Source organism: Nomascus leucogenys, chromosome 22a (assembly GCF_006542625.1).
Source record: "Nomascus leucogenys isolate Asia chromosome 22a, Asia_NLE_v1, whole genome shotgun sequence".
Taxonomy (NCBI): Eukaryota; Metazoa; Chordata; class Mammalia; order Primates; family Hylobatidae; genus Nomascus; species Nomascus leucogenys.
Window position 1 is genome coordinate 101,391,911 of NC_044402.1, and position 26,961 is coordinate 101,418,871.

A 26,961-nucleotide genomic window follows, 5' to 3' on the forward strand; every position below is an offset into this window, starting at 1 on the left:
TGTAATAATATTTAATTTTCTTTTCCACAAAAGGCAGTTTTGGATCATTTATTCTTCTCATTCTTCATGGAAAAGATTCAGAATCTTTCAATTCTCAATTATATAAATTCTATAGCTTCTTTTGGAAATTGCCTGTAAAATATAAAACTAAAAACATTTTTTAAAAGTTATGTAATAAATCGATATTTAAGGGAGTATGAAAAGTTGCTGAAAAAACTAAAGGTTAAAAATACATCCATTTTAATGTCTATATTCCAGAACAGAGTACAACTGCTTATAATTATACAAACAATATTAAAGACTATAATCAAATATCTCTCTTTTTTTTTTTGAGACAGAGTCTCACTCTGTCTCTCAGGTTGGAGTGCAGTGGCACGATCTTTGCTCACTGAAACCTCCGCCTTTTGGGTTCGAGTGATTCCTGTGCCTCAGACACCTGAGTAGCTGGGATTACAGGTACCCACTACCACATCCAGCTAATTTTTGTATTTTTAGTAGAGACGGGGTTTCACCATGTTGGCCAGGCTGGTCTCAAACTTCTGAACTCAAGTGATCCACCCACCTCGGCCTCTCAAAGTGCTGCGATTACAAGCATGAGCCACCATACCCGGCCCAAATGTCTCTTTAAACTAACATCATTGAGTTCACGTTTCTAAAGTTAGAAGAACCATCCAGGCCAGGTGCGGTGGCTCACGCCTGTAATCCCAGCACTTTGGGAGGCCAAGGTGGGCGGATCAAGAGGTCAGGAGATCAAGACCATCCTGGCTAACACAGTGAAACCCCATCTCTACTAAAAATACAAAAAAATTAGCGAGGCGTGGTGGCACGCACCTGTAGTCCCAGCTACTCAGGAGGCTGAGACAGGAGAATCGCTTGAACCCAGGAGGCGGAGGTGGCAGTGAGCTGAGATCGCGCCACTACACTCCATCCTGGGTGACAGAGTGAGACTCTGTCTCAAAAAAAAAAAAAAAAAAAAAGAAGAACCATCCCTTCTTTAACACTTTACTACTCTCCATTTTATTTCATGATACACAGAACTTAATTAAAATCTATTACTCAGAAATATACTGTGCTAAAATGATTCCTGGCTAAATGGGACATTCTATTTTAAACACAAAACAAAGTCCCATGGAATCAATTAAGCAAATTAATACTGCAAAGAGCTATGAGATGGTCAGGATACTGTGTGCTGACAGGAAAATAGAATACAATTTTTAGACTACTAGTAAAGTTTCTTTAAATGTTATCCTCACAACTTAGTGTAGTGGCAATAAAGGCCACTGCAGACCAGAAGTTTGATTCGTAAGTTTCTTATTGGATTTTACTTAAAGACAGAAAGTAGAAAAAGTTCAGCTCAACTGGCATCATTTATCTACATGATTATCAGTGGTCTCAAATTCTTCAACCAAATAAATATAAGCAAAAAAGTATAATGTACTGAACACCTAGAATGCAGCAATTAGATTCCTTTAAACTGAAATAACAACAATTAGAGTGTCAACATTCTTTTAAGTAGTTATTTTCCTAGAATAATAAAGAATAACAAAACAAATCAATCTAAGGTGATTTCTAAGTAGTATGGAAGACTTTAAAAATTAAAGAATATTTTTAAGGCTTATTATTTAAAAAATTAAATATAAAAATATAAAAAAATTAATGAATTTTTTTAAAATTCATAAAAGACTAATGAGAATTAAAAATGATACTGGTAGAGTCAGGCACGGTGGCTCACACCTGTAATCCCAGCACTTTGGGAGGCCAAGGTGGGCGGATCACGAGGTCAGGTGTTCAAGATCAGCCTGGCCAACATGGTGAAACCCCATCTCTACTAAAAATAAAAAAACTAGCCAGGCATGGTGGCATGCGTCTATAGTCCCAGCTACTTGGGAAGCCGAGGCAGGAGAATCGCTTGAACCCAGGAGGCAGAGGTTGCAGTGAGCCAAGATCGCACCACTGCACTCCAGCCTGAGGGACAGAGCGAGACTCCGTCTCAAAAAACAAACAAACAAACAAACAAACAAACAAACAAAAAAGATACTGATAGAAGAATAAAAAAACAAAAGAACTAAAGAAAATTTTTCATTCTTTTCTGCCTCTCTCATCACAGCTCAGTCTTCTAATAACAAACATCCACTTTTAAGAAGCAAATCAGTAAAGATATTTCAGGAATATTTATCTCTGATAAGAAATTGACTTTTTGATTTGTTACTCAATATAATTTAAAATAATTCCACCTTTCCAATGTTACTTACTTCATGATATATTGAAGGCTTGGATAAGGAAGGGATAGTGAAAGACAGAACTTTATTGTTCCCATCTTTATCAGCGATTTCCTATAGTCAAAAAATATACAAAGATAACAAAATAATCATAGATCTACACGAAATAATAATTACTTTCTTAATTTACAGAATATATGATTGGCAGTAGGAAGATTTTTCAGAAATAGTAATGGATAAAAGTATTACCACCCTAGTTTATCTTTTCTAACTTATTAGCAAATTTGCACACTTTGGTAGTAGAGTTATAATCCACAGAGAGATAGATATTGAGTACAACACTATACTAAATCAAATACAATATGACAGCAAAGACATGAGGCAGGCAAACAAATCAATTTGATGTTAAATTTACATACAGGATGGGAAGATTACAAGTGATTAGATCTTTCAGTAAAAACATGGCTATGCTAAACAGATTAAAATTAAAAGTCTTATCCAAGAGATCCACACTTACGAAAACAAGAAAAACACATTAATTTAATACAGAATGAATTTTTTCCAGCTTTACTGAGGTATAATTGACAAATGAACATTATATATTTATGGCATAAAACACAATGTTTTAATATATGTATACACTGTGAAATGATTAAAACAATCAAGCTAATTAACAAATACAACACCTCACAGTTATCGTTTTTTTTTAAATGGTGAGAATATTTTTGAATGAATCTTGAATAAAAGAAACTCTTACAATCATTCAGCAATAAATGAATGACCTGAAATAAGCCACATTAATAATTATTGGGCCAGGTGTGGTGGCTCAGGCCTGTAATCCCATCACTTTGGGAGGCCAAGACAGTCGGATTGCTTCAGCTTAGGAGTTCGAGACCAGCCTAGGCAACATGGCAAAACCCCATCTCTACAAAAAAATACAAAAAGTAGCTGGACATGGTATCGCAGGCCTGTAGTCCCAGCTACTCAGGAGGCTGAGGTGGGAGGATCCCTTGAGCCTTGGAGGTGGAAGTTGCAGTGAGCTGAGATCACCCACTGCACTCCAGCATGGGTGACAGTGACACCCTGTCTCAAAAACAAAGAAACAAACAAAATGATTATTAGTCTAAGTCATTAAAAATAAATTCCTATTAGGTAATTTTTACTAAGCTACAAGACAGTTCTTGTGATTTTTTTTAAAAACACTTTATTTTCATAAAAAAGACAATGGACAATGGTATCCTTCATTTCTCCATCTCTGGCACCTCCAATATTCCTGTTATAAATAAATATGTGCGGCCAGGCGTGGTGGCTTACGCCTGTAATCCCAGCACTTTGGGAGGCTGAGGCGGGCGGATCACCTGAGGTCAGGAGTTCGAGACCAGCCTGGCCGGCATGGTAAAACCCTGTCTCTATTAAAAATACAAAAATTAGCCAGGCATGGTGACAGACACCTTAATCCCAGCTACTCAGGAGGCTGAGGCAGGAGAATTGCTCAAACCCGGGAGGCGGAGGTTGCAGTGAACCAAGAGCACACCATTGCACTCTAGCCTGACTTCGTCTCAAAAAAAAATACACACACACACACACATATATGCCTACAGATGACGACAATCAGAGGAGTGAAAACTGCAGTAATCCTTTTCCCCACTGTCTTATTTTTGTCTATTTCCCTTAGAACTCATATTAGCATACATCACTGGCATAAAATCCATAGAAAGAAGACTGCCCTTACTAGATCTACATGGTAGGTAGTCAGAGACTGAGTAGCTGCATGGCCTAAAAAGAAGAAACATCAGCCCAGGCACAGTGGCTCACGCCCTGTAATCCCAGCACTTGGGGAGGCTGAGGCAGGCAGTATCACTTGAGGTCAGGAGTTTGAGACTAGCATGGCCAACAAAGCAAAACCCAATCTCTACTAAAAATACAAAAATTAGCTGGGCATGGTGGCACATGCCTGTAATCCCAGCTACTTGGGAGGGTGAGGCAGGAGAATCATTTGAGCCCCAGAGGTAAACGTTGCAGAGAGCTGAGACTGCCACTGCACTTCAGCCTAGGTGACAGCTGAGACTTTGCCACCGCACTCCATTTCAAAAAAAAAAGAAACAATAACAGCAGCAATTATCATCATCACCAAACACAATCCCCAAAGAACTTCCGTATAGGGCTCATTTCTGAGTTTATTATGTCATAGAAGAATACCAATTACATGTGAATAATGACCATACCTCTAATTATGGTAGGAAAAAAGGTCTGAAAAGTCCCTTGAGGGTATAACTTCTTTGTAGTCAAACCAGGTCCCACCACATCTGGGCCACTGTGCTTCAGAGAAAGCCTATGCTAAGATGAATGGGCCTGATTTAAGTTAAGCAAAAATGTTTCAATTTTATTCTTAAATTTCAAATTAAGCCAAATACTTTTGATTTATCTTTGCAGGTATTGTGAAAAGGATATGCTAAATTTTGTTTAAGGGAAATATAAAACTCCCCCTGGGGCTATTTGAAACAAAGAAGTGCTGGGGAGGGAAAGAAGGAAAAACAGAAAAGAATATATGGACGACTCCCACTGTGATTAAGAAAAACTGAGAACCACAGAAAAGGAAGAACACAGACATCAAGGGAATTAAAAGGAGTCCAAAGCCTAGAGTTACATTTCTGACATATAACTGAGTATTTTTCTATAGTATACTAATTTTGCATTGTCAAAAGATAACTGAACCACAGCACCAACAAGTTATGTCAACAACTTGTGAAACATGACACCTTGCAAAATGTTTGTTTCATGTGTCCTATTATTGAATTTTATTACACTAAACACATTAATAAAAATGTTAGCTTAATGCTAAGCATAATCTAAAACACTAAATTCCATTATTAAATCAAGTGTCTGCTGGTAAGCACTATAGGAAACACAGTGATAAATAAAACAAATTTCCTACTTGAAAAGAAAAAACAGGCAAGTTAGGAAAGTAGATAATTTTATTCCTAGATCAATTTTCATTTTTTTAAACCCACTTTTAATTCTGATGGTAATAATAATGAACATTTATAAACACCTTATGCAACATAATGAATTCTTCAAGTTGTTTTTAGTCCTACTAACAATGTTTTCTTTTTTACAGATGAGGCAATTGAAGTCAAGATATTAAGTAACTTGCCCAAATTTAAAACAGCCAATAAGTGGCAGGGCATGGTTCTGAACTGAATACAAGTCATTCTAAAGCCCCTGCTCCTTCCTTCAGACTTCTAGCGATGGAAATGTTTGCTAATGATTTTTTAAAGTAACTAATAGTTAGAGGAGTGAGCACTGGTACAGAAGAATATTTACTGGAGATTCAATTTTCAATTTTCTTGTACTTTATTACCTTTCAGTTATAAAACTAAACTTTATTATGTGGAGTTTTGTTTACAATGTATACTAAATACACAAAATATAAGACTTCAAGGTGCAGAAATTTCAATACCAATGGTCCTTAACTGGACATCATGAGAAAAAAACAGAATAATAATGTTTACGGTACTTAATTCCTTAGAAGAAAAGAGTTTCATAAACAATGTACTATCAAAGACATAATATATTGTCAAATAACTATTAACAAATTTACAACTTTTATGACACATAACACTTTGGTTTCTCAATTGCTACTCCACTCAACGACTCCAAGATACATTCATAAAATTCACGATTCTTTATTGATGAGTTCAGGTAACTGCCCAATTTTGTAGAGGCACATGAGAATGGAAATACGATGCTGTGCTATTTTGCTTCCTTGCATTGCGCAAGAAAAGGTGCCTTGTGCTGCCCAAGTCTTCAGAAAGGTGCAACACAGATGATCCCATGTTCCTAAATTCTCCCTCACCTTTTCACCTTGCTTCCTACAGTCCTTGTAACCTTTCTAGCATACCCTCCCCATCTTGCAGAAGTAATCAAGTCTCAATCTTCAAGTTCCATGTAAAGCCCCTAGTATCTCAGAAGTGTTTATGATTTCTTTTCTCCCCCTAGTTTCCACTGTGTTCTTACTAAGATTTTAAAAATCCTAACATGCTATAATACTATATAGACTTTTTCCCTGTAACTGATGTCCTCCCCTCAGAGAAACAGAAATTTCATGTCCATTTGCCTCACTCTTCTCAATTATGTATATAGCCTTTAACATATAAGAAGTGGTGATTAAATTCAATTTATAATTCAAAAGTCTCTCTGCATACCACCATAAGATTCATTTTCCTAATATATAATACAATTCTTCTGTTCAAAACCCTCTAATTGCTTTAAAGAGAACCTAAACCTAAACTCTTCACTTCAAAAAGATTCTCCAAAACCGACACATAATTGTCTTTTCCAGCTTGCATATATACTCTGTGCTTCAAACAGAATTACTTTCTATTTCCAGGACGTGACTTGACTCTCCTGCCCCTCTGCTTATGTTCAATTGACAACTGCTTCCAGAAACCTCACCGGCTCCTCATCAACAGGCCAAAACTATACCTCTTCATAAGACCCAGCTTAGATGCCATCGCCTCAATAAAGCCTGCCATGATAACTTCAGCTAACAGCTGAGTTTCTCTCTAAAATCCTCTTATTATACAAACCGCATTATTAATTACCTATAAACATGGCTTTTCTAACACAGCGGGAGTTTCCTAAAAGTAGGTGCCACACACGTAATTCTCCATGTTTTCAGCGTCCAACTCAAGGGCATACATCCAAAAACATTCATAAATATTGGTCAAATAAAACAATTTGAAGATATAAATAAAATATTAATAATGCTATCAATTATAGTAGTTTTATATACTTTATAAAATATATTATTTAAAAAATGCATTATCAATATCTACCCCTGTGCTCAACCTAATTAGTTCAGACAAGTTACACTTATAGACATTTGAATTGTTTTTTCTTTTTTTGAGACAGGGTCTTGCTCTCTTGCCCAGGCTTGAGCACAGTGGCACAATCATGGCTCACTGCATCCTCAACACCCTGGGCTCCAGACATCTTCCCATCTCAGTCTCCTGAGTAGCTAGGACTACAGGCATATGCCACCATGCTCAGCTAATTTTTTATAGAGACGAGGTTTGGCCAAGCTGCCCAGGCTGGTCTCAAACTCCTGGGCTCAAGTGATCCTCCCACCTTGGCCTCCCAAAGTGCTGGAATTACAGGCATGAGTCACTACATCCGGCCTCAATTTATTTATTATTTTTAATTTTTTTTTTTGAGACAGAGTCTCACTCTTTCACCCAGGCTGGAGTGCAGTGGTACAATCTTGGCTCACTGTAACCTCTAACTCCTCAGTTCCAGCAATTCTCCTGCCTCAGCCTCCCAAGTAGCTGGGATTACAGGAACATACCACCATGCTCGGCTAATTTTTGTATTTTTAGTAGAGACGGAGTCTCACCATGTTGGCCAGGCTGGTCTCAAACTCCTGACCTCAAGTGATATGCCTGCCTTGGCCTCCTAAAATGCTGGGATTACAGGCATGAGCCACTGCGCCTGGCCAATTTATTTTTCTCTAAACATTCCTTAAGTATTATTTCAGAGGACCTTAAAAAATACTTAAAATTTTTCAAACTGTCATCTTCAACTTACCAAATTGTAAATTCCTAACAGAAGTGCTTCAATGCAACCATTACTCTGTCTGTCTCGGCTAACTGTAAGCCGTAAATAAACCCACATCAATTCTGGCAAGAACTGCAGTGTGAACCTCTTAAGTCGAACCTCCGAGCTACGATAGAGCTCAAACAGCTGATGGCAGACAGGCTCCAGGAGCTAAAAGGAAAATAAAGTGCACTGGTCATTTCAATTATTTTGGTTGTAACTGTTTTTTTTTTTTTTTTAAGGCACCTATATCTGTATAATATTTTAAAAAGTCTTAATCTTAATTTCTCCACATTTTGAGTTAATTTAACCAAAACCTTTGTGTAAAGAGACCACATATTAAACTGACCAATCCACTAACTGTAAGAAGTATTTTGTGCCCATATATCAATGTACCTTTCAGTATACTGCACTACTAAATTTACTAGATTATTAGTCCTTTAGCCAATGTACATTTATATTTGAGAAGAATTTTCCTTTCTATTCTTATCAACTCTTACTATCTTCCATTTCAAAAACTTTCCATTGAAATAAAATAATTTTGCATAGTATTGTTGGGAATAAACTTAAAATCTCAACTGAGACTATGATTCAAACAAATTATATACCACTCTTACTGAAAAATGTGTATTGACATAGAATTTTCTAAGGGTCATGTTGTTGGGCAAAGCAACTCTTTTTTTCGACCACTGCTAATCAGTTTCTGAGAGTCAAAAATTCTGTACATATTTTGGAATCTGAAGAATCCTATGTAAATCATTTGTTACTTAAATCTGTGAAAAACATGTTTCTTTGGAGGAAAATGTATGCATTTGTAAGTGTTCTGTGGAATCAGTTTTCGTTGTATTGATGTCATTAAGTGCTCAGTGTCTTCAATGCAATATGAAATTTATTAAAGCATCCAAATTCCATTTTAAAAAAACTTATATACCACTCAGTAGAAGAAAGGATTTTGCAATACATATTTGTGCATCCAAAATTCTAGCTAATATTTAAAATACAAGTGAAGCAAACTATTTTAAACTGACTTAAATTTTTCTTATTGTATTTATGTGAAAGATTTTAAAAAGGAGAAAAGTATCCAGAAATAGCTTTTTCAGTGTTCGATTGGCTAATTTTTCATACGATATCACACAATATGACTTATGAGGAACTTCATGACCTAGAAAACTGAAGAAAATGAGCAGTTAAAATAAACTTTCCCACCTTTCCCTAAATATGTACTGCCAATTTAGAATGGGTTTGCTGGAGTAACTGTAGGCTGCACAAAACTGGCTATGACTTTAAAATTCATATAAAATATTGACAAGAAACTATAAAATAATTTTTAAAGTTTAACACTAACTCTTTAAAAAAAAGAATAATAGTTCAATAATTTCATGTGCTTTCCTCTATTCTGAATGATTAAAATAATGCATATACATTTGGAAATCTGCTTGAATATAGTTACATACATCTGTAATAATCTAACACTCTACAATAAAAAGTCACTGTCATGATTATAAAAAGTTAACAAATCCATGTCAATTATACAGTTATCATATTTAGAATAGTCAGGCTTAGCTCTGGAAGAATTCTAAAGCTTAAAAAATTTACATACATACACATCCTAGTCTAGTAAATACTAAGCCCTTTATGTGAAATCACTATCAGAACAGTTTTTAAAATCTTAAAAAATTTTCCAGAGGCTGGGTGTGGAGGTACACATCTGTAGCTCCAGCTATTCACAAGGTTGAAGAAGGTGGATAGCTTGAGCCCAGGAGTTTGAGGCTGCGTTGAACCATGATAGCATCACTGCACTCCAGTCTGGGTAACAGAGCAAGACTGACACAAAAGAAAAATATTCCAACTCTTCCCTTACATTGAAGTCTAGACCAGTCAGACAATTTGTCAAAGGTCGATGAAGTTAATGGTGAAATAAGACACTAAATTCAGGTCTTCTGACATCAAGTTGATGTTTCCACTCTACCACATTTCTTATATTAGAATGGAGGTAAAGATTGTTTAATCACAAAACAGTGTATTCTATGCAATGCCAATAATGAAAAAGTAATAAACTTTTGGAAACTGTCAGTTGCTGGCATTTTTCTTAAATATTGAGAGCAATATTCAGTTCTTTGGGAGAAGTAAAAAACTGTTGCTCTCACAAATTTTGTTTACTAAAAATTTATACTCATGTTTCAAACTCAATCTCCTCTTTAGTAAAAAACTCTCCAAAGATTGCCTTCTCTAAACTTCATGGGCCATGGTACAATTATGATGAATTTCTTCTATGAAGACCTTAAACTCCTCTTTCTCAGTAGCAACAGGTACACTGGCATGTGGGACACTATATTTTAACTAAGCACAGTGAAGAAATACAGGATTACCAGCATTATTACTCTGTGTTTTCTGTAAGCGAAAGGGGGGTAAATGTTGGCAATCCAGTAACTTTTAATCAGATACTACTAGAAAGTAAGACTGTTAAAAACTCACTGGTCAGGCGCTGTAGCTCACGCCTGTAATCCCAGCACTTTGGGAGGCCAAGGCAGGCTGATGGCTTGAGACCAGGAGTTTCAGACCAGCCTGCACAACGTGGCAAAACCTCACCTCTACAAAAAATACAAAAATTAGCCAGGTATGGTGGCATGCACCTGGGTAGTCCCAGCTATTTTTGGGGGGCCGAAGCAGAAGAATTGCTTGAGCCCAGGAGGTTCAGGCTACAGTGAGCTGTGTTCAAGTCACTGCACTCCAGCCTGGGTGACAAAGTGAGGCCCTATCTTAAAAAAAAAAAAAAGAAAAAAGAAAAATTGCCAGTGCTGTGTGTTAAAATCTTTAATTGTGGCCAGGCTCAATAGCTCATGCCTGTAATCCCAGCACTTTGGGAAGCCAAGGTGGGAGGATCGCTTGAGCCCAGGAGTTCAAGGCCAGCCTTGAACACCGTGAGACTCTGTCTTTAGAAAATAAAAAATAAAATTAGCAGGGTGTGGTAGCATGTGCCTGTAGCTAATTGAGAAGGTGAGTTTGGAGGATCACATGAGTCCAGGAGTTTGAGGTTACAGTGAGCTATAATGGTGCCACTGTACTCCAGCATGGGAGAGAGAGACCCTGGCTCAGAAACAAACAAACAAAAAGACCATTTTAATTTGAAGCATATGCCTCATAGCACCATGTTCTGAAATTCTTAATATAAATGATTCTGACCTCCCTTAAATGGCACTACCACCCACATCAAAACGTATTAAAAATCATTATCCTTGGGTTAGAAAAAATCATAACTGACACCATCCCCAAATTTAGCAAACACTGTTTTGACATGATAATTAGTAAGAGACACGCTATTTGATGAACACACTGAGAGTATTTGGATGGAATAATGAAGAAGCCTAACTTGAGTGGGTTAGAGAATGTGAGGTGAAGAAATGGAGACAAGTAGACAGAGGCTATGAATAAGCAATATTTTATGAAGTTCATCTGTGAATAGGGACAGAGAAATGGGGTAGATAATACAATAAGAGGTAAGCTGAAATAAAGTTTTTAAAAAATCTAATATGGCTGTTTATCATATTCCACTCATCAGGGAAAGAAAAAAAGATCAGTGATGGAAGAGAGAAGGAATAACCGCAGGACCAGAGTCCTTAAGGTTGCTAGAGAAGATAGAATCCAGGCCTAAGTAGAAGAGATGGCTTTTCATACAACCTGAGATACTTCACCCACTAAACACCAGAAAAGGCAACAGAGTGCTGGAGAGTGGTAGATTTGAATCTGAAAATATGAAAGTTTCCAAATATTTTCTTTTTTCTCTGAGATGGAGTCTTGCTTTGTCGCCAGGCTGGAGTGCAGTGGTGCAATCTAGGCTCACTGCAACCTCCGCCTCCCAAGTTCAAGCGATTCTCCTGCCTTAGCCTCCCAAGTAACTGGGACTACAGGCACACACCACCACACCCAGCTAATTTTTGGTATTTTTAGTAGAGACGGGGTTTCATCATGTTGGCCAGGATGGTCTCGATCTCTTGACCTCGTGATCCACTCCACTCTGCCTCCCAAAATGCTGAGATTACAGGCGTGAGACACTGCACTGGCAACTATCTTAAGTTCTAATTCATACTAAATATGGCACATGACAATTTTCTAAAATAATTTCTTGTAACCTAAATAGTACGTTTGTTTCTTTCAGAATATAACATCAGGATTAAAAGGGACCTCCTTCTATGACTAAAGTCCAGAATTGTTTTGAAATTCTATACAATTTATCATTCTATTTTTCTGAAGTCTGAACACATGGTTAGAGCCTTCTAACCTGACAGGAAACAGGAGAGAAACTCAACCCTCCTCTAGCAACTGACTGATTATATGAATGCTGGACCTTGAGCTCGCATCCCTCAAGTTGTAATTTTTCCATTTCTAGCCATGAAACCCCCAAAGTCCCACACATTAATATTATGAAATACGACAAGAGAAAGTAATGAAAATAGCTTTTTTAATGTAATAGCTTCTAAAGTATTAAACAAAAAAATAGGAAAAGGATACTTCTTATACACTTGTGAGCCCTAATGAAAATGTCATTTTAGAATCTCATTTTGTACTTCACTGTTCTTCCAATCAATATTATTCTATGTTCATTACGTACATGATAAAATACTAGATTCTAGGGAAGTTACAAATACGGAATATCTGACCACTGCCCATGAAGAGCTTACAATCTAAAGAGAAAGCAATAAAACAAATACATTTTAATAAGCAAAGCTTAAATGTTAAGACAGCGCAAAACAAGGGGTAGGGAATACACACATTCATTATTCAAACAAAGAATTCTGAAAACTCTTGACCATATGGATATGCATATACGTACATTACGCATACCCAGAGTTATAAAACACTCAGAAATACACTGCAAGAGAAAAAGCAAATGAATCCTGCAATTGCTGCTACAAATAGCAACAGATGCAAGTCTAACTGAGAGCCAGTCGCAATTTAGGAGACAGGAAAGAAGGAGGTCAATAAGCAAGCTTTTAGTGGTAGGACAAAAATGAAGATGCACTTTAAGTTAAGCTGCTGGTTAGGAGAGGATTACCTGAACTTCTTCAAACTCACTCCAGTACACAGCAGAGGCACTCTTGGAGGCTGTATCTGGGAAGATAAGAAGCTACTTTCCTGTGTGTTCCTTTCATTTTCATTTTAAGCATACATGAATCCAGTGGTGATAAAACTGTATGTCATACTACTGTGTTAATGGAAAGATAATGTGTGTATTTTGCATAAATTAATATACAGATTCAATAACTGCACTTTTTCCTTCTATCACAAGGTTAAATAATACAAAACTCTTATTCTAAGTTTATTGATCTTGACTACTTAGACTAAAAAGTGCTTCCTCTGATCCTTTTCAGGCTAAATTTACTAGCAGCATCATTTTGTGTTATCAGTTTGATTTCACTGACTACAGTGATTATACCTAGTTATATATTATCAGTAAAATAATTGTAAAAATACTTAAGATAAATAAAGCTGGATCAGTATACAGTTAAAATATGGCTTCCAGAGCAGGAAACATTCCAGAACAGGAAACAGAAAAGTTTCAAATAAATAATCCACTGAGATGATGGTCAATAAAATCAACAATCAAAACATATTGCACACTCAACAGGAAAAAATTTGACCAAAACATTTCAAAATATGGAAAGGCAGGGGATAGGGAAAGCCAAAGCAACTATCAGAATGAAAAACAGCAGAAAGAAAATTTTCCAGATCCACAAGGAGAGAAAACTATAAAACTTAAATTTACATGTTTTGGTATACATATTTCATTTCACTATGTAGAAATTATTTTTCTTGAGCTCTCCTACCTCATTATTTGAATCTTGAATAACTTTATAGAGGGCTGGTACAAGTGTTTTTTTCCGGTGTAAAGTTGCTGCATAACTGGTGATCTGAGTGTCAGGTAATGCCTAAAACAAACCACCAAAGGAAAACAAAAGTGAACATTTGAGAAGTGAGGAACTTTATTTTACACAAATAGTTCTTGAACAGATTTATAACAAACTCAAGTAAGAAAAGTAAAAATAATTAATATAAAGAAATAGGCTTGGCACAGTGGCTCACGCCTGGAATCCCAGCAGTTGGGGAGGTCAAGGCGAGTGTATCACTTGTGGTCAGGAGTTCAAGACCAGCCTGGCCAACACGGTGAAACCTGTCTCTACTAAAAATACCAAAAATTAGCCAGGCGTGGTGGCGGGTGCCTGTAATCCCAGCTACTCAGGAGGCTGAGGCAGAAGAATTGCTTGAACCTGGGAGGTGGAGGTTGCAGTGAGCCGAGATCGTGCCACTGCACTCCAGCCTGGGTGACAGAGAGAGACTCCATCTCAAAAAAAAAAAAAGAAAGAAAGAACCATCAGAGTTCGAACAAATTAAGTTAGGATGTTATAGTATACAATTCTTCTAACTACTCAACCGTAAATACTGATTAGAAATCACATATTATACCAACATTTCCCAAAATGGGCCATCTTAAATTAATCTAATCTTTAAAAAAATGTAGGATGTTTCAATTCTTGCATTTATGTTTTGCCAGAACATTTACAATTCCATAGTATTCATAAATTACATAGTTTTCCATAAAAACTATTTGATTTTTAATTACAGGATAGAAAAACATAGGCATAAATCCTGTTTTTGTGCCTTATTAAAGCTTGGTGGATCTTCTCTTTTACTGAATATATTTTAAAATATCGTTTCATCAATCCTAACAACTATTTTCATTTTTACATATCACCTTCTAGCCATTATTCATATTAGTACCATTTTTAAGAACTGCAATTACAGAAACATGTTATTTTGTATTTTGCCATTTCCACTTCCTACTATATTTTTATGTTTCTCCATAGAGCACATATTCACTGTTTGAATTACTGATGTATAGAAGAATATAAACATTCTGATCTCCAATCCAATTTACCTTGAATTCTGATAACCATTCTTCCACAACACAACGGTCAGTTCCCAGCATTTTCTTTTACCTTCTACTCCTCTTTTATCTCTAAAAGAAAAAAGTATTGAAGCTGAGGACAGTAGTACTTACAGAAACAACTAGAAATAAATGATATGTGCCTTTCACCAAGGAAAATTAATCTACTATGCATTTTAGATAAGGTGACTTGTTTTAGTTTGGAGCACAATTAAAAGAAAATTTTTCAGAAGTAAATTCTGGCTGGGCGTGGTGGCTCACACCTGAATCTCAACACTTTGGGAAGCCGAGGTAGGAGAATCACTTGAGCTTGGAGTTCAAGACCAGCCTGGCAACACAGTGAGACCTTGTCTCTACTAAAAATCAAGAAAATTAGCCGGGCATGGTGGCGTGCACATCCAGTCCTAGTCACTTGGTACCCAAAGGTCAGAGGATAACTTGACCACAGGAGATAGAGGATGCAGAGAGCTATGATCGTGCCACTGTATTCTGGCCTGGGCGACAGAGCCAGACCCTGTCTCAAAAATAAAATAAAAATAAGTTTTATGTTTAATGATACATTTGAAACCTATTATCCTAATGCTTTCATATTTTCTCCAGCAAATTATACTTCAAAGTGGCAAAGACAAGTGTCCTGAGTAAAATCAAGTTGCACATTATCCAGACAAATGCAGTCTACAGTTTTACCAAATACATAACCAGAATAAGCTACACATCATAAAATGAACTGAGAGAGTATAAATGACAAAGCTATATAAACTAGAAACCAAAGGTTACATATTCAGCAAACGGAATATAAACATATATGCACCATACAAAATAAGGCCTCTGAAGAAAACAGATCTCTAAATTTTCTAAAATGGAAAAACAGCTGGGCACAGTGGCTCATGCCTGTAATCCCAGCACTTTGGGAGGCTGAGGCAGGACTGAGCCCAAGAGTTCCAGACCAGCCTGGGCAACATGGTGAGACCCAATATCTATAAAAAAAAAAAAAAAAAAAAAATTGGCTGGGCACGGTGGCTCACGCTTGTAATCCCAGCACTTTGGGAGGCCGGGGCGGGCGGATCACGAGGTCAGGAGATCGAGACCATGCTGAAACCCCGTCTCTACTAAAAATACAAAAAATTAGCCGGGCGTGGTGGCGGGCGCCTGTAGTCCCAGCTACCAGAGAGGCTGAGGCAGGAGGATCCCTTGAGCCCAGGAGGTCAAGGCTGCATTGAGCCATGTTCATGCCACTGCACTCTAGCCTAGGCAACAGAGTGAGACCCTGTCTCAAAAATAAATAAATGAATAAATCAACTGGAAAAATGCCCAAGTTGAAAAAGCAAGCTGTAGGATGTAAACTGTAATTCCATTTAAATGCTAAGGTAGTCACCCCTGGAAGTTCATCAGCACCCAAGCAGGCAGCTGCCAAAAAAGCTAAAAAGGGATTTCATAAGAATTAATTGATTCATTCCATAAATATTTCTTAAGCATCAACTATATGGCAGCCATTATGCTAGGATCTGGAAATACAATAGTAAACAAATCCAGATGTACACCCACTTTAACGAACCACTTATCTAGTGGAGGGGACCAAACATATTTTTGCAAAGAGATGAAGGGAAAGAAAGAAAGAAAAGAAAAAAAGAAAAGAAAAGAAAAGACACATAGAAGTATAAAACAAAGGAGCCAAATATTGACTAAGAAATCAAAAGAGCTTCTCTGAGGTGCTGCTTAAGTTGAGATATCAAAGATCCATAGAATTAAGGAGAGTAGAAAGAGAACATTCTAGGAAGAGGGAACCACTTATATAAAAGGTCCTGTGGCAAGAAAAAGCACAGAAAGTTACAGAATCTAAACGAAGATCCAAGTGGTTTGGAGTACTGAGCATAACGGGCAAGAGTTGAGGGTGGACAGGAAGGCACAGTCCAATGGTATAGGAAGTTGGAAGGCCAGGCATAGTGGCTCACACCTGTAGTTCTAGCACTTTGGGAGGCTGAGGTGAGAGGATTGCTTGAGGCCAGGAGCTTGAGACATGCCTGGGAAACACAGCATGAGACTCCCATCTCTACAAAAAAATTTTTTAAAATTAGCTGGATGTGCTAATATCATAATGATAAGATCAAATTCACACATAACAACAGTAACCTTAAATGTAAATGGGCTAAATGCTCCAATTAAAAGACACAGAGGGCAAACTGGATAAACAGTCAAGGCCTGTAAGTATGCTGTATTCAGGAGACCCATCTCACATATAAAGACATACATAGGCTCAAAATAAAGAGATGGAGGAAGATCTACCAAGCAAATGGAAAGAAAAAAAAAAAAAAAGCAGGGGTTGCAATCCTAGTCTCTGATAAAACAGACTTTAAACCAACAAAGATCAAAAGAGTTTACAAAGAAGGCCATTACATGATGGTAAAGGGATCAATGCAACAAGAAGAGCTAACTATCCTAAATATACATGCACCCAATACAGGAGCACCCAGATTCATAAAGCAAGTCCTTAGAGGCCTACCAAGAGATTTAGACTCCCACGCAGTAATAATGGGAGACTTTAACACCCCACTGTCAATATTAGACAGATCAACGAGACAGAAGGCTAACAAGGATATCCAGGACTTGAACTCAGCTCTGCACCAAGCAGACCTAATAGACATCTACAGAACTCTCCACCCCAAATCAACAGAATATACATGCTTCTCAGCACCACATCACACTTATTCCAAAATTGACCACACAGTTGGAAGTAAAGCACTCCTCAGCAAATGTACAGAAATCACAACAAACTGTCTCTCCAACCACAGTGCAATCAAACTAGAACTCAGGATAAAGAAACTCACTCAAAACCACTCAACTACATGGAAACTGAACAACCTGCTCCTGAATGACTATGGGGTACATAAAGAAATGAAGGCAGAAATAAAGATGTTCTTTGAAACCAACAAGAACAAAGACACAACATACCAGAATCTCTGGGACACATTCAAAGCAGTGTGTAGAGGGAAATTTATAGCACTAAATGCCCACAAGAGAAAGCAGGAAAGATCTACAATTGACACCCTAACATCACAATTAAAAGAACTAGAGAAGCAAGAGCAAACACATTCAAAAGCGAGCAGAAGGCAAGAAATAACTAAGATCAGAACAGAACTGAAGGAGATAGAGACACAAAAAACCCTTCAAAAAATCCATGAATCCAGGAGCTGCTTTTTTGAAAAGATCAACAAAATTGATAGACTGCTAGCAAGACTAATAAAGAAGAAAAGAGAGAAGAATCAAATAGACGCAATAAAAAATGATAAGGAGGATATCACCACCGATCCCACAGAAATACAAACTACCATCAGAGAATACTATAAACACCTCTACGCAAATAAACTAGAAAATCTAGAAGAAATGGATAAATTCCTCGACACATACACACTCCCAAGACTAAACCAGGAAGAAGTTGAATCCCTGAATAGACCAATAACAGGCACTGAAACTGAGGCAATAATTAATAGCTTACCAACCAAAAAAAGCCCAGGACCAGACAGATTCACAGCTGAATTCTACCAGAGGTACAAAGAGGAGCTGGTACCATTCCTTCTAAAACTATTCCAATCAATAGAAAAAGAGGGAATCCTCCCTAACTCATTTTATGAGGCCAGCATCATCCTGATACCAAAGCCTGGAAGACACACAACAAAAAAAGAGAATTTTAGACCAACATCCCTGATGAACATCGATGCAAAAATCCTCAATAAAATACTGGCAAACTGAATCCAGCAACACATCAAAAAGCTTATCCACCAAGATCAAGTCAGCTTCATCCCTGGGATGCAAGGCTGGTTCAACATACACAAATCAATAAATGTAATCCATCACATAAACAGAACCAAAGACAAAAACCACATGATTATCTCAATAGATGCAGAAAAGGCCTTCAACAAAATTCAACAACCCTTCATGCTAAAAACTCTCAATAAATTAGGTACTGATTCCTTCTTCTCTTTTTTTGAGTTGGAGTCTCACCCTATCACCCAGACTGAAGCACAGTGGCGAGATCTTGGCTCACTGCAACCTCTGCCTCCCAAGTTCAAGCGATTCTCCTGCCTTGGCCTCCCAAGTAACTGGGACTACAGGCATGCACCACCACACCCAGCTAATTTTTGTATTTTTAGTAGAGACAGGATTTCACCACATTGGCCAGGCTGGTCTCAAACTCCTGATCTCAGGTGATCTGCCCACATCGGCCTCCTAAAGTGCTGGGATTACAGGTGTGAGCCACTGCGCCCAGCTTATCTCATCCTTTTTAACAGCCATAAAACTGTAAGCACAAACCCTTATCTGTCCAATAACTTACTGGTGGACACAGACTGTTTTCAATTTTCTTATATTACCAAAAAATTGTTGCAATCAACACCCTTATACTATTCGTGCATTTGTGTTGTTGTCTTCCATAGTATAAATTCTAAAAATTGTACTTGAAATTTTAAGGTTGTAAGATATAAACATTATTGATAGCATATCCAAATCTACTCTCAAAACTATAATCTTTCACAGATTTTTAAGGAGCATATGGCTGTTACATGTACAGAATAATTTCTTCCTGCTCTGTTTATAAAGCTACTACCATAGCATAGAAACCTAAATTAATCTAAATATAAAACCATCGATTTGCCTGCATTTATTAATATATAAGACTTTTAAAACTAGTACAATGAAAATTGGAATCAGAACACTCTATAACAAAAAAGGAATCACAATATATATTACTGCATTTTAAAAATCGGCCGGGCACAGTGGCTCATGCCTATAACCCCAGCATTTTGGGAGGCCGAGTCGGGCGGATCACCTGAGGTTGGAAGTTTGAGACCAGCCTCACCAACATAGAAACCCCGTCTCTACTAAAAATATAAAATTAACCAGGTATGATGGCACATGCCTGTAATCCCAGCTACTCGGGATGCTGAGGCAGGAGAGTCACTTCAACCTGGGAAGCGGAGGTTGCAGTGAGCCGAGATAGCGCCATTGCACTCTAGCGTGGGCGACAACAGCAAAACTCTGTCTCAAAAAAAAAAAAAAAAAAAAAAAAATCACCTTGCTTGCTTAGTTAAGGCTTGACTCTTCTAAAATTAAAAACCACATTCATGGTTTACTCTTTAAACAACCTGGAAGTTATTTTAGAATATATTAGATTAAAATCTAACAATTTTTTCTTCCAATTGTTCTAATACATTGTTTGCACGGTGTGTGCCACCATGCCCGGCTAATTTTTTGTATTTTTGGTAGAGATGGGGTTTCACCAAGTTGCCCAAGCTGGTCTCGAACTCCTGGCTTCAAGTGATCAGCCTGCCTTGGCCTCCCACAGTGCTGGGATTACAGGTGTCAGCCACCATGCCCAGCCTATTTACTGTCATTTTATAATATATAACAGTACAAGCCTTATCCTAATTCATTTTTTCTAAAAATATATTTCATCATTATTGCCTGCCTTATTCTTGCAGATGAATATTAGAGTTTTGATAATAAATTCCTTCCCCACATCCTATCCTCAGAAGAATTTTTAAATTAATTACAAATTACATCTTCACAATACTGAGTTATCCCACAGAGGGGCATAGCACTGCTCTTTCTTAAAATTCCTCTTTTATATGTCTTAGTATAAATTTTGTATTTTCTTCATACAGGTCAACACAATTTCCAATTAATTTCTATGTGGTTTTTATATTTTGATGCAATTACGATTGGGATTCGATTCCATTATCTTTTCTACCTAGACAGTGTTACACAAAAATTAAGAAAACTTTTTTTTTAGAGACAGGTCTCTGTTACCTCAGCTGGACTGCAGTGGTGCAATCATAGCTCACTGTAGTCTCAAACTCCTTGGCTCAATCGATCCTCCTGCCTCAGCCTCCTGAGTAGCTGAGATTATAAACATGTGCCACAATGCCTGGCTAATTTTTTATAATTTTGTTTTTTGTAGAGACAGGGTCTCACTATGTTGCCCAGGCTACAAAAACATTTTGTAAACATCGAAATTAAAAGTTTTTAGATAATTATAATTATTTAAAACATTTTAAATGGTTTAAATCAAGATGTCTATGTTTTAGGAGAAACGTATAAACAAGTCATCTTTTAGCTAACTACAAGGAATTTTTTTTTAAATGTATATTACTACTTTACTGAAAAGGGCAAGAAAAAACTACAATTAGTCAATTTTTTTTCAAAGTTCTCTAAAGAACATAAACTGCCTTTAGAAATAAAAAAAAAAAAAGCTATTTGCATGTGTGTGTGTGTGTGTGTGTGTGTGTGTGCGCGCGCGTGAGATGAGATCTCTGTCTCCCAGGCTGGAATGCAGTGACACAATCAGGGCTCACTGCAGCCTCACAGCCTTGACCTTCCAGGCTCAAGCAATCTTCACACCTCAGCCCCCTAAGTAGCTGGTACTACAGGCATGTGCCACCATGGTTGGCTAATTTATTTTATTTTTTGAGACGGAGTCTCGCTCTGTTGCCCAGACTGGAGTGCAGTGGCGCGATCTCGGCTCACTACAAGCTCCGTCTCCTGGGTTCATGCCATTCTCCTGCCTCAGCCTCCCAAGTAGCTGGGACTACAGGCGCCCACCACCATGCCCAGCTAATTTTTTTGTATTTTTAGTAGAGACGGGGTTTCACCGTGTTAGCCAGTATGGTCTCGATCTCCTGACCTCGTGATCCGCCAGCCTCGGCCTCCCAAAGTGCTGGAATTATGGGTGTGAGCCACCGCGCCCAGCCTAATTTTTTTTATTGTACATAGACAGAGGGTTTTCCTGCGTTGCCCAGATTGGTCTCATTTCTGGGCTCAAGCAGTCTTCCCATTTTGGCCTCTCAAAGTGCTGAAATTACAGGCATGAGCCACTGCACCCAGCCAAGCCAAACACTTTTTAAAAAGCAACACAAATCTTTTAATTTGATATGTATGTTATCAGAATCCCTGTCTGATATAGGGTCCAGAATATTTATTTTAGAAAAGTCCCTCAAGTAATCCTGATGATCATCCTCTAGTTAAAAAAAAAAAAAAAAAAAAAAGTACCATCTCCAGGCTACATTACTATTTTAAATTCCTATTTGATCTTTCCTATAACCACAAATTTAGCACATTAAATCTCTCTAGTTTCCACCCATACCACTTAAAAAAATGACTAAAAATGAAATACCTTTAAATAGAGAAATATAGTGGTATTAATAATTATAATCATAACATCATATTTCCCAACTCTAAAAATACTACTAGTTTTAAGACAGTAATTTATTAAGTACTTTAAAAGAAAATATGAAATAATATTTTATGAAAAAGAAAACAAAAAGCTTAACTAAATCTGGGCACTCCTGTATTGGGTGCATATATATTTAGGATAGTTAGCTCTTCTTGTTGAATTGATCCCTTTACCATTATGTAATGGCCTTCTTTGTCTCTTTTGATCTTTGTTGGTTTAAAGTCTGTTTCAGAGACTAGGATTGCAACCCCTGCTTTTTTTTGTTTTCCATTTGCTTGGCAGATCTTCCTCCATCCCTTTATTTTGAGCATATGTGTGTCTCTACACGTGAGATGGGTTTCCTGAATATAGCACACTGATGGGTCTTGACTCTTTATCCAATTTGCCAGTCTGTGTCTTTTAATTGGAGCATTTAGCCCATTTACATTTAAGGTTAATATTGTTATGTGTGAATTTGATCCTGTCATTATGATGTTAGCTGGTTATTTTGCTCGTTAGTTGATGCAGTTTCTTCCTAGCCTCGATGGTCTTTACAATTTGGCATGTTTTTGCAGTGGCTGGTACTGGTTGTTCCTTTCCATGTTTACTGCTTCCTTCAGGAGCTCTTTTAGGCCAGGCCTGGTGGTGACAAAATCTCTCAGCATTTGCTTGTCTGTAAAGTATTTTATTTCTCCTTCACGTATGAAGCTTAGTTTGGCTGGGTATGAAATTCTGGGTTGAAAATTCTTTTCTTTAAGAATGGTGAATATTGGCCCCCACTCTCTTCTGGCTTGTAGAGTTTCTGCCAAGAGATCTGCTGTTAGTCTGATGGGCTTCCCTTTGTGTGCAACCCAACGTTTCTCTCTGGCTGCCCTTAATATTTTTTCCTTCATTTCAACTTTGGTGAATCTGACAACTATGTGCCTTGGAGTTGCTCTTCTCGAGGAGTATCTTTGTGGTGTTCTTTGTATTTCCTGAATCTGAATGTTGGCCTGCCTTGCTAGACTGGGGAAGTTCTCCTGGATAATATCCTGCAGAGTGTTTTCCAGCTTGGTTCCATTCTCCCCGTCACTTTCAGGCACACCAATCAGACGTAGATTTGGTCTTTACACATAGTCCCATATTTCTTGGAGGCTTTGTTTCTTTTTATTCTTTTTTCTCTAAACTTCTCTTCTCACTTCATTTCATTCATTTGATCTTCCATCACTGATACCCTTTCTTCCAGTTGATCGAATCGGCTGAGGCTCGTGCATTCGTCACGTAGTTCTCGTGCCGTGGTTTTCAGCTCCATCAGGTCCTTTAAGGACTTCTCTGCATTGGTTATTCTAGTTAGCCATTTGTCTAATCTTTTTTCAAGGTTTTTAACTTCTTTGCCATGGGTTCGAACTTCCTCCTTTAGCTTGGAGTAGTTTGACCGTCTGAAGCCTTCTTCACTCAACTCATCAGTCATTCTCCGTCCAGCTTTGTTCCATTGCTGGTGAGGAGCTGTGTTCCTTTGGAGGAGGAGAGGTGCTCTGATTTTTAGAATTTTCAGTTTTTCTGCTCCGTTTTTTCCCCATCTTTGTGGTTTTATCTACCTTTGGTCTTTGATGATGGTGACGTACAGATGGGGTTTTGGTGTGGATGTCCTTTCTGTTTGTTAGTTTTCCTTCTAACAGTGAGGACCCTCAGCTGCAGGTCTGTTGGAGTTTGCTAGAGGTCCACTCCAAACCGTTTGCCTGGGTATCAGCAGCGGAGGCTGCAGAACAGCGGATATTGGTGAACAGCAAATGTTGCTGACTGATCGTTCCTCTGGAAGTTTTGTTTCAGAGGAGTACCTGGCCGTGTGAGGTGTCAGTCTGCCCCTACTGGGGGGATGCCTCCAAATAGATGCAATAAAAAATGATAAAGGGGATATCACCACCAATCCCACAGAAATACAAACTACCATCAGAGAATACTATAAACACCTCTACACAAATAAACTAGAAAATCTAGAAGAAATGGATAAATTCCTCGACACATACACACTCCCAAGACTAAACCAGGAAGAAGTTGAATCTCTGAGTAGACCAATAACAGGCTCTGAAATTGAGGCAATAATTAATAGCTTACCAACCAAAAAGAGTCCAGGACCTGATGGATTCACAGCTGAATTCTACCAGAGGTACAAGGAGGAGCTGGTACCATTCCTTCTGAAACTATTCCAATTGATAGAAAAAGAGGGAATCCTCCCTAACTCATTTTATGAGGCCAGCATCATCCTGATACCAAAGCCTGGCAGAGACACAACAAAAAAAGAGAATTTTAGACCAATATCCCTGATGAACATCGATGCCAAAATCCTCAATAAAATACTGGCAAACTGAATCCAGCAACACATCAAAAAGCTTATCCACCATGATCAAGTGGGCTTCATCCCTGGGATGCAAGGCTGGTTCAACATATGCAAATCAATAAACATAATCCAGCATATAAACAGAACCAATGACAAAAACCACATGATTATCTCAATAGATGCAGAAAAGGCCTTTGAGAAAATTCAACAACCCTTCATGCTAAAAACTCTCAATAAATTAGGTACTGATGAAACGTATCTCAAAATAATAAGAGCTATCTATGACAAACCCACAGCCAATATCATACTGAATGGGCAAAAACTGGAAGCATTCCCTCTGAAAACTGGCACAAGACAGCGATGCCCTCTCTCACCACTCCTATTCAACATAGTGCTGGAAGTTCTGGCCAGGGCAATCAGGCAGGAGAAAGAAATAAAGGGTATTCAATTAGGAAAAGAGGAAGTCAAATTGTCCCTGTTTAAAGATGTCATGATTGTATATCTAGAAAACCCCATTGTCTCAGCCCAAAATCTCCTTAAGCTGATAAGCAACTTCAGCAAAGTCTCAGGATACAAAATCAATGTACAAAAATCACAAGCATTCTTATACACCAATGACAGACAAACAGAGAGCCAAATCATGAGTGAACTCCCATTCACAATTGCTTCAAAGAGAAGAAAATACCTAGGAATCCAACTTACAAGGGATATGAAGGACCTCTGCAAGGAGAACTACAAACCACTGCTCAATGAAATAAAAGAGGATTCAAACAAATGGAAGAACATTCCATGCTCATGGGTAGAAAGAATCAATATCGTGAAAATGGCCACACTGCCCAAGGTAATTTATAGATTCAGTGCCATCCCCATCAAGCTACCAATGACTTTCTTCACAGAATTGGAAAAAACTACTTTAAAGTTCATATGGAACCAAAAAAGAGCCCACATTGCCAAGTCAATCCTAAGCCAAAAGAACAAGGCTGGAGGCATCACGCTACCTGACTTCAAACTATACTACAAGGCTACAGTAACCAAAACAGTATGGTACAGGTACCAAAACAGAGATATAGACCAATGGAACAGAACAGAGCCCTCAGAAATAATGTCACGTATCTACAACTATCTGATCTTTGACAAACCTGACAAAAACAAGAAATGGGGAAAGGATTCCTTATTTAATAAATGGTGCTGGGAAAACTGGCTAGCCATATGTAGAAAGCTGAAACTGGATCCCTTCCTTACACCTTATACAAAAATTAATTCAAGATGGATTAAAGACTTAAATGTTGGACCTAAAACCATAAAAACCCTAGAAGAAAACTTAGGCAACACCATTCAGGACACAGGCAAAGGCAAGAACTTCATGTCTAAAACACCAAAAGCAATGGCAACAAAAGCCAAAATTGAGAAATGAGATCTAATTAAACTAAAGAGCTTCTGCAGAGCAAAAGAAACTACCATCAGAGTGAACAAGCAACCTATATAGAATGGGAGAAAATTTTTGCAATGTACTCATCTGACAAAGGGCTATTATCCAGAATCTACAATGAACTCAAACAAATTTACAAGAAAAAAACAAACAACCCCATCAAAAAGTGGGCGGAGGATATGAACAGACACTTCTCAAAAGAAGACATTTATGCAGCCAAAGACACATGAAAAAATGTTCATCATCACTGGCCATCAGAGAAACGCAAATCAAAACCACAATGAGATACCATCTCACACCAGTTAGAATGGCCATCATTAAAAAGTCAGGAAACAACAGGTGCTGGAGAGGATGTGGAGAAATAGGAACACTTTTACACTGTTGGTGGGACTGTAAACTAGTTCAACCATTGTGGAAGTCAGTGTGGCGATTCTTCAGGGATCTAGAACTAGAAATACCATTTGACCCAGCCATCCCATTACTGGGTATATACCCAAAGGAATATAAACCATGCTGCTATAAAGACACATGCACACGTATGTTTATTGCGGCACTATTCACAATAGCAAAGACTTGGAACCAACCCAGATGTCCATCAATGATAGATTGGATTAAGAAAATGTGGCACATATATACCATGGAATACTATGCAGCCATAAAAAATGATGAGTTCATGTCCTTTGTAGGGACAGGGAAGAAGCTGGAAACCATCATTCTCAGCAAACTATCGCAGGGACAATAAACCAAACACTGCATGTTCTCACTCATAGTTGGGACTGAACAATGAAAACACATGGACACAGGAAGTGGAACATCACACACCGGGGCCTGTTGTGGGGTGGAGGGACGGGGGAGGGATAGCATTAGGGGATATACCTAATGTTAAATGATGAGTTAATGGGTGCAGCACACCAACATGGCACATGTATACATACCTAACAAACCTGCATGTTATGCACATGTACCCTAAAACTTAAAGTATAATAAAAAAAAGAAAAAGACTTACGAATTGTTGATAAAACAAAAAAAGCTGAACTAAAAGATAAGAGTATAAGGTCTTTCATAGAACCACATGCCACTTTTTAAAAATTATCCTTTATGTTTCTGGCCACCTTTGGTCTTTGTACCTGCCACCTGGCATTCTCTCCCAGCTCTGTATGTGGCTGGAGTAGACTCAGTTCATGTATCAACTCCTTAGAGAACCTTTCCCTATATACTTTAATCAGCTACCCCTACCTTCCTCCTCTCTCCAAC

At 37.8% G+C, this 26,961-nt stretch overlaps 1 protein-coding gene across 3 annotated transcripts in view; it reads right to left on the reverse strand.

Annotated features, from left to right (window-relative positions):
- Positions 1-26,961, reverse strand: part of FAM126B (family with sequence similarity 126 member B) — a 94,114-nt gene that overhangs the window by 31,784 nt on the left and 35,369 nt on the right. For all 3 annotated transcript variants that reach the window (XM_003253929.2, XM_030803578.1, XM_030803579.1), the window contains exons 3-6: positions 14,749-14,829; positions 13,640-13,741; positions 7,806-7,985; positions 2,253-2,333 (exon numbers count right to left, since the gene is read on the reverse strand). In XM_003253929.2, the coding sequence (XP_003253977.2) occupies positions 2,253-2,333; positions 7,806-7,985; positions 13,640-13,741; positions 14,749-14,799 (414 nt within the window). In that variant the 5' untranslated portion in view covers positions 14,800-14,829. The remainder of the gene's footprint in view (positions 1-2,252; positions 2,334-7,805; positions 7,986-13,639; positions 13,742-14,748; positions 14,830-26,961) is intronic.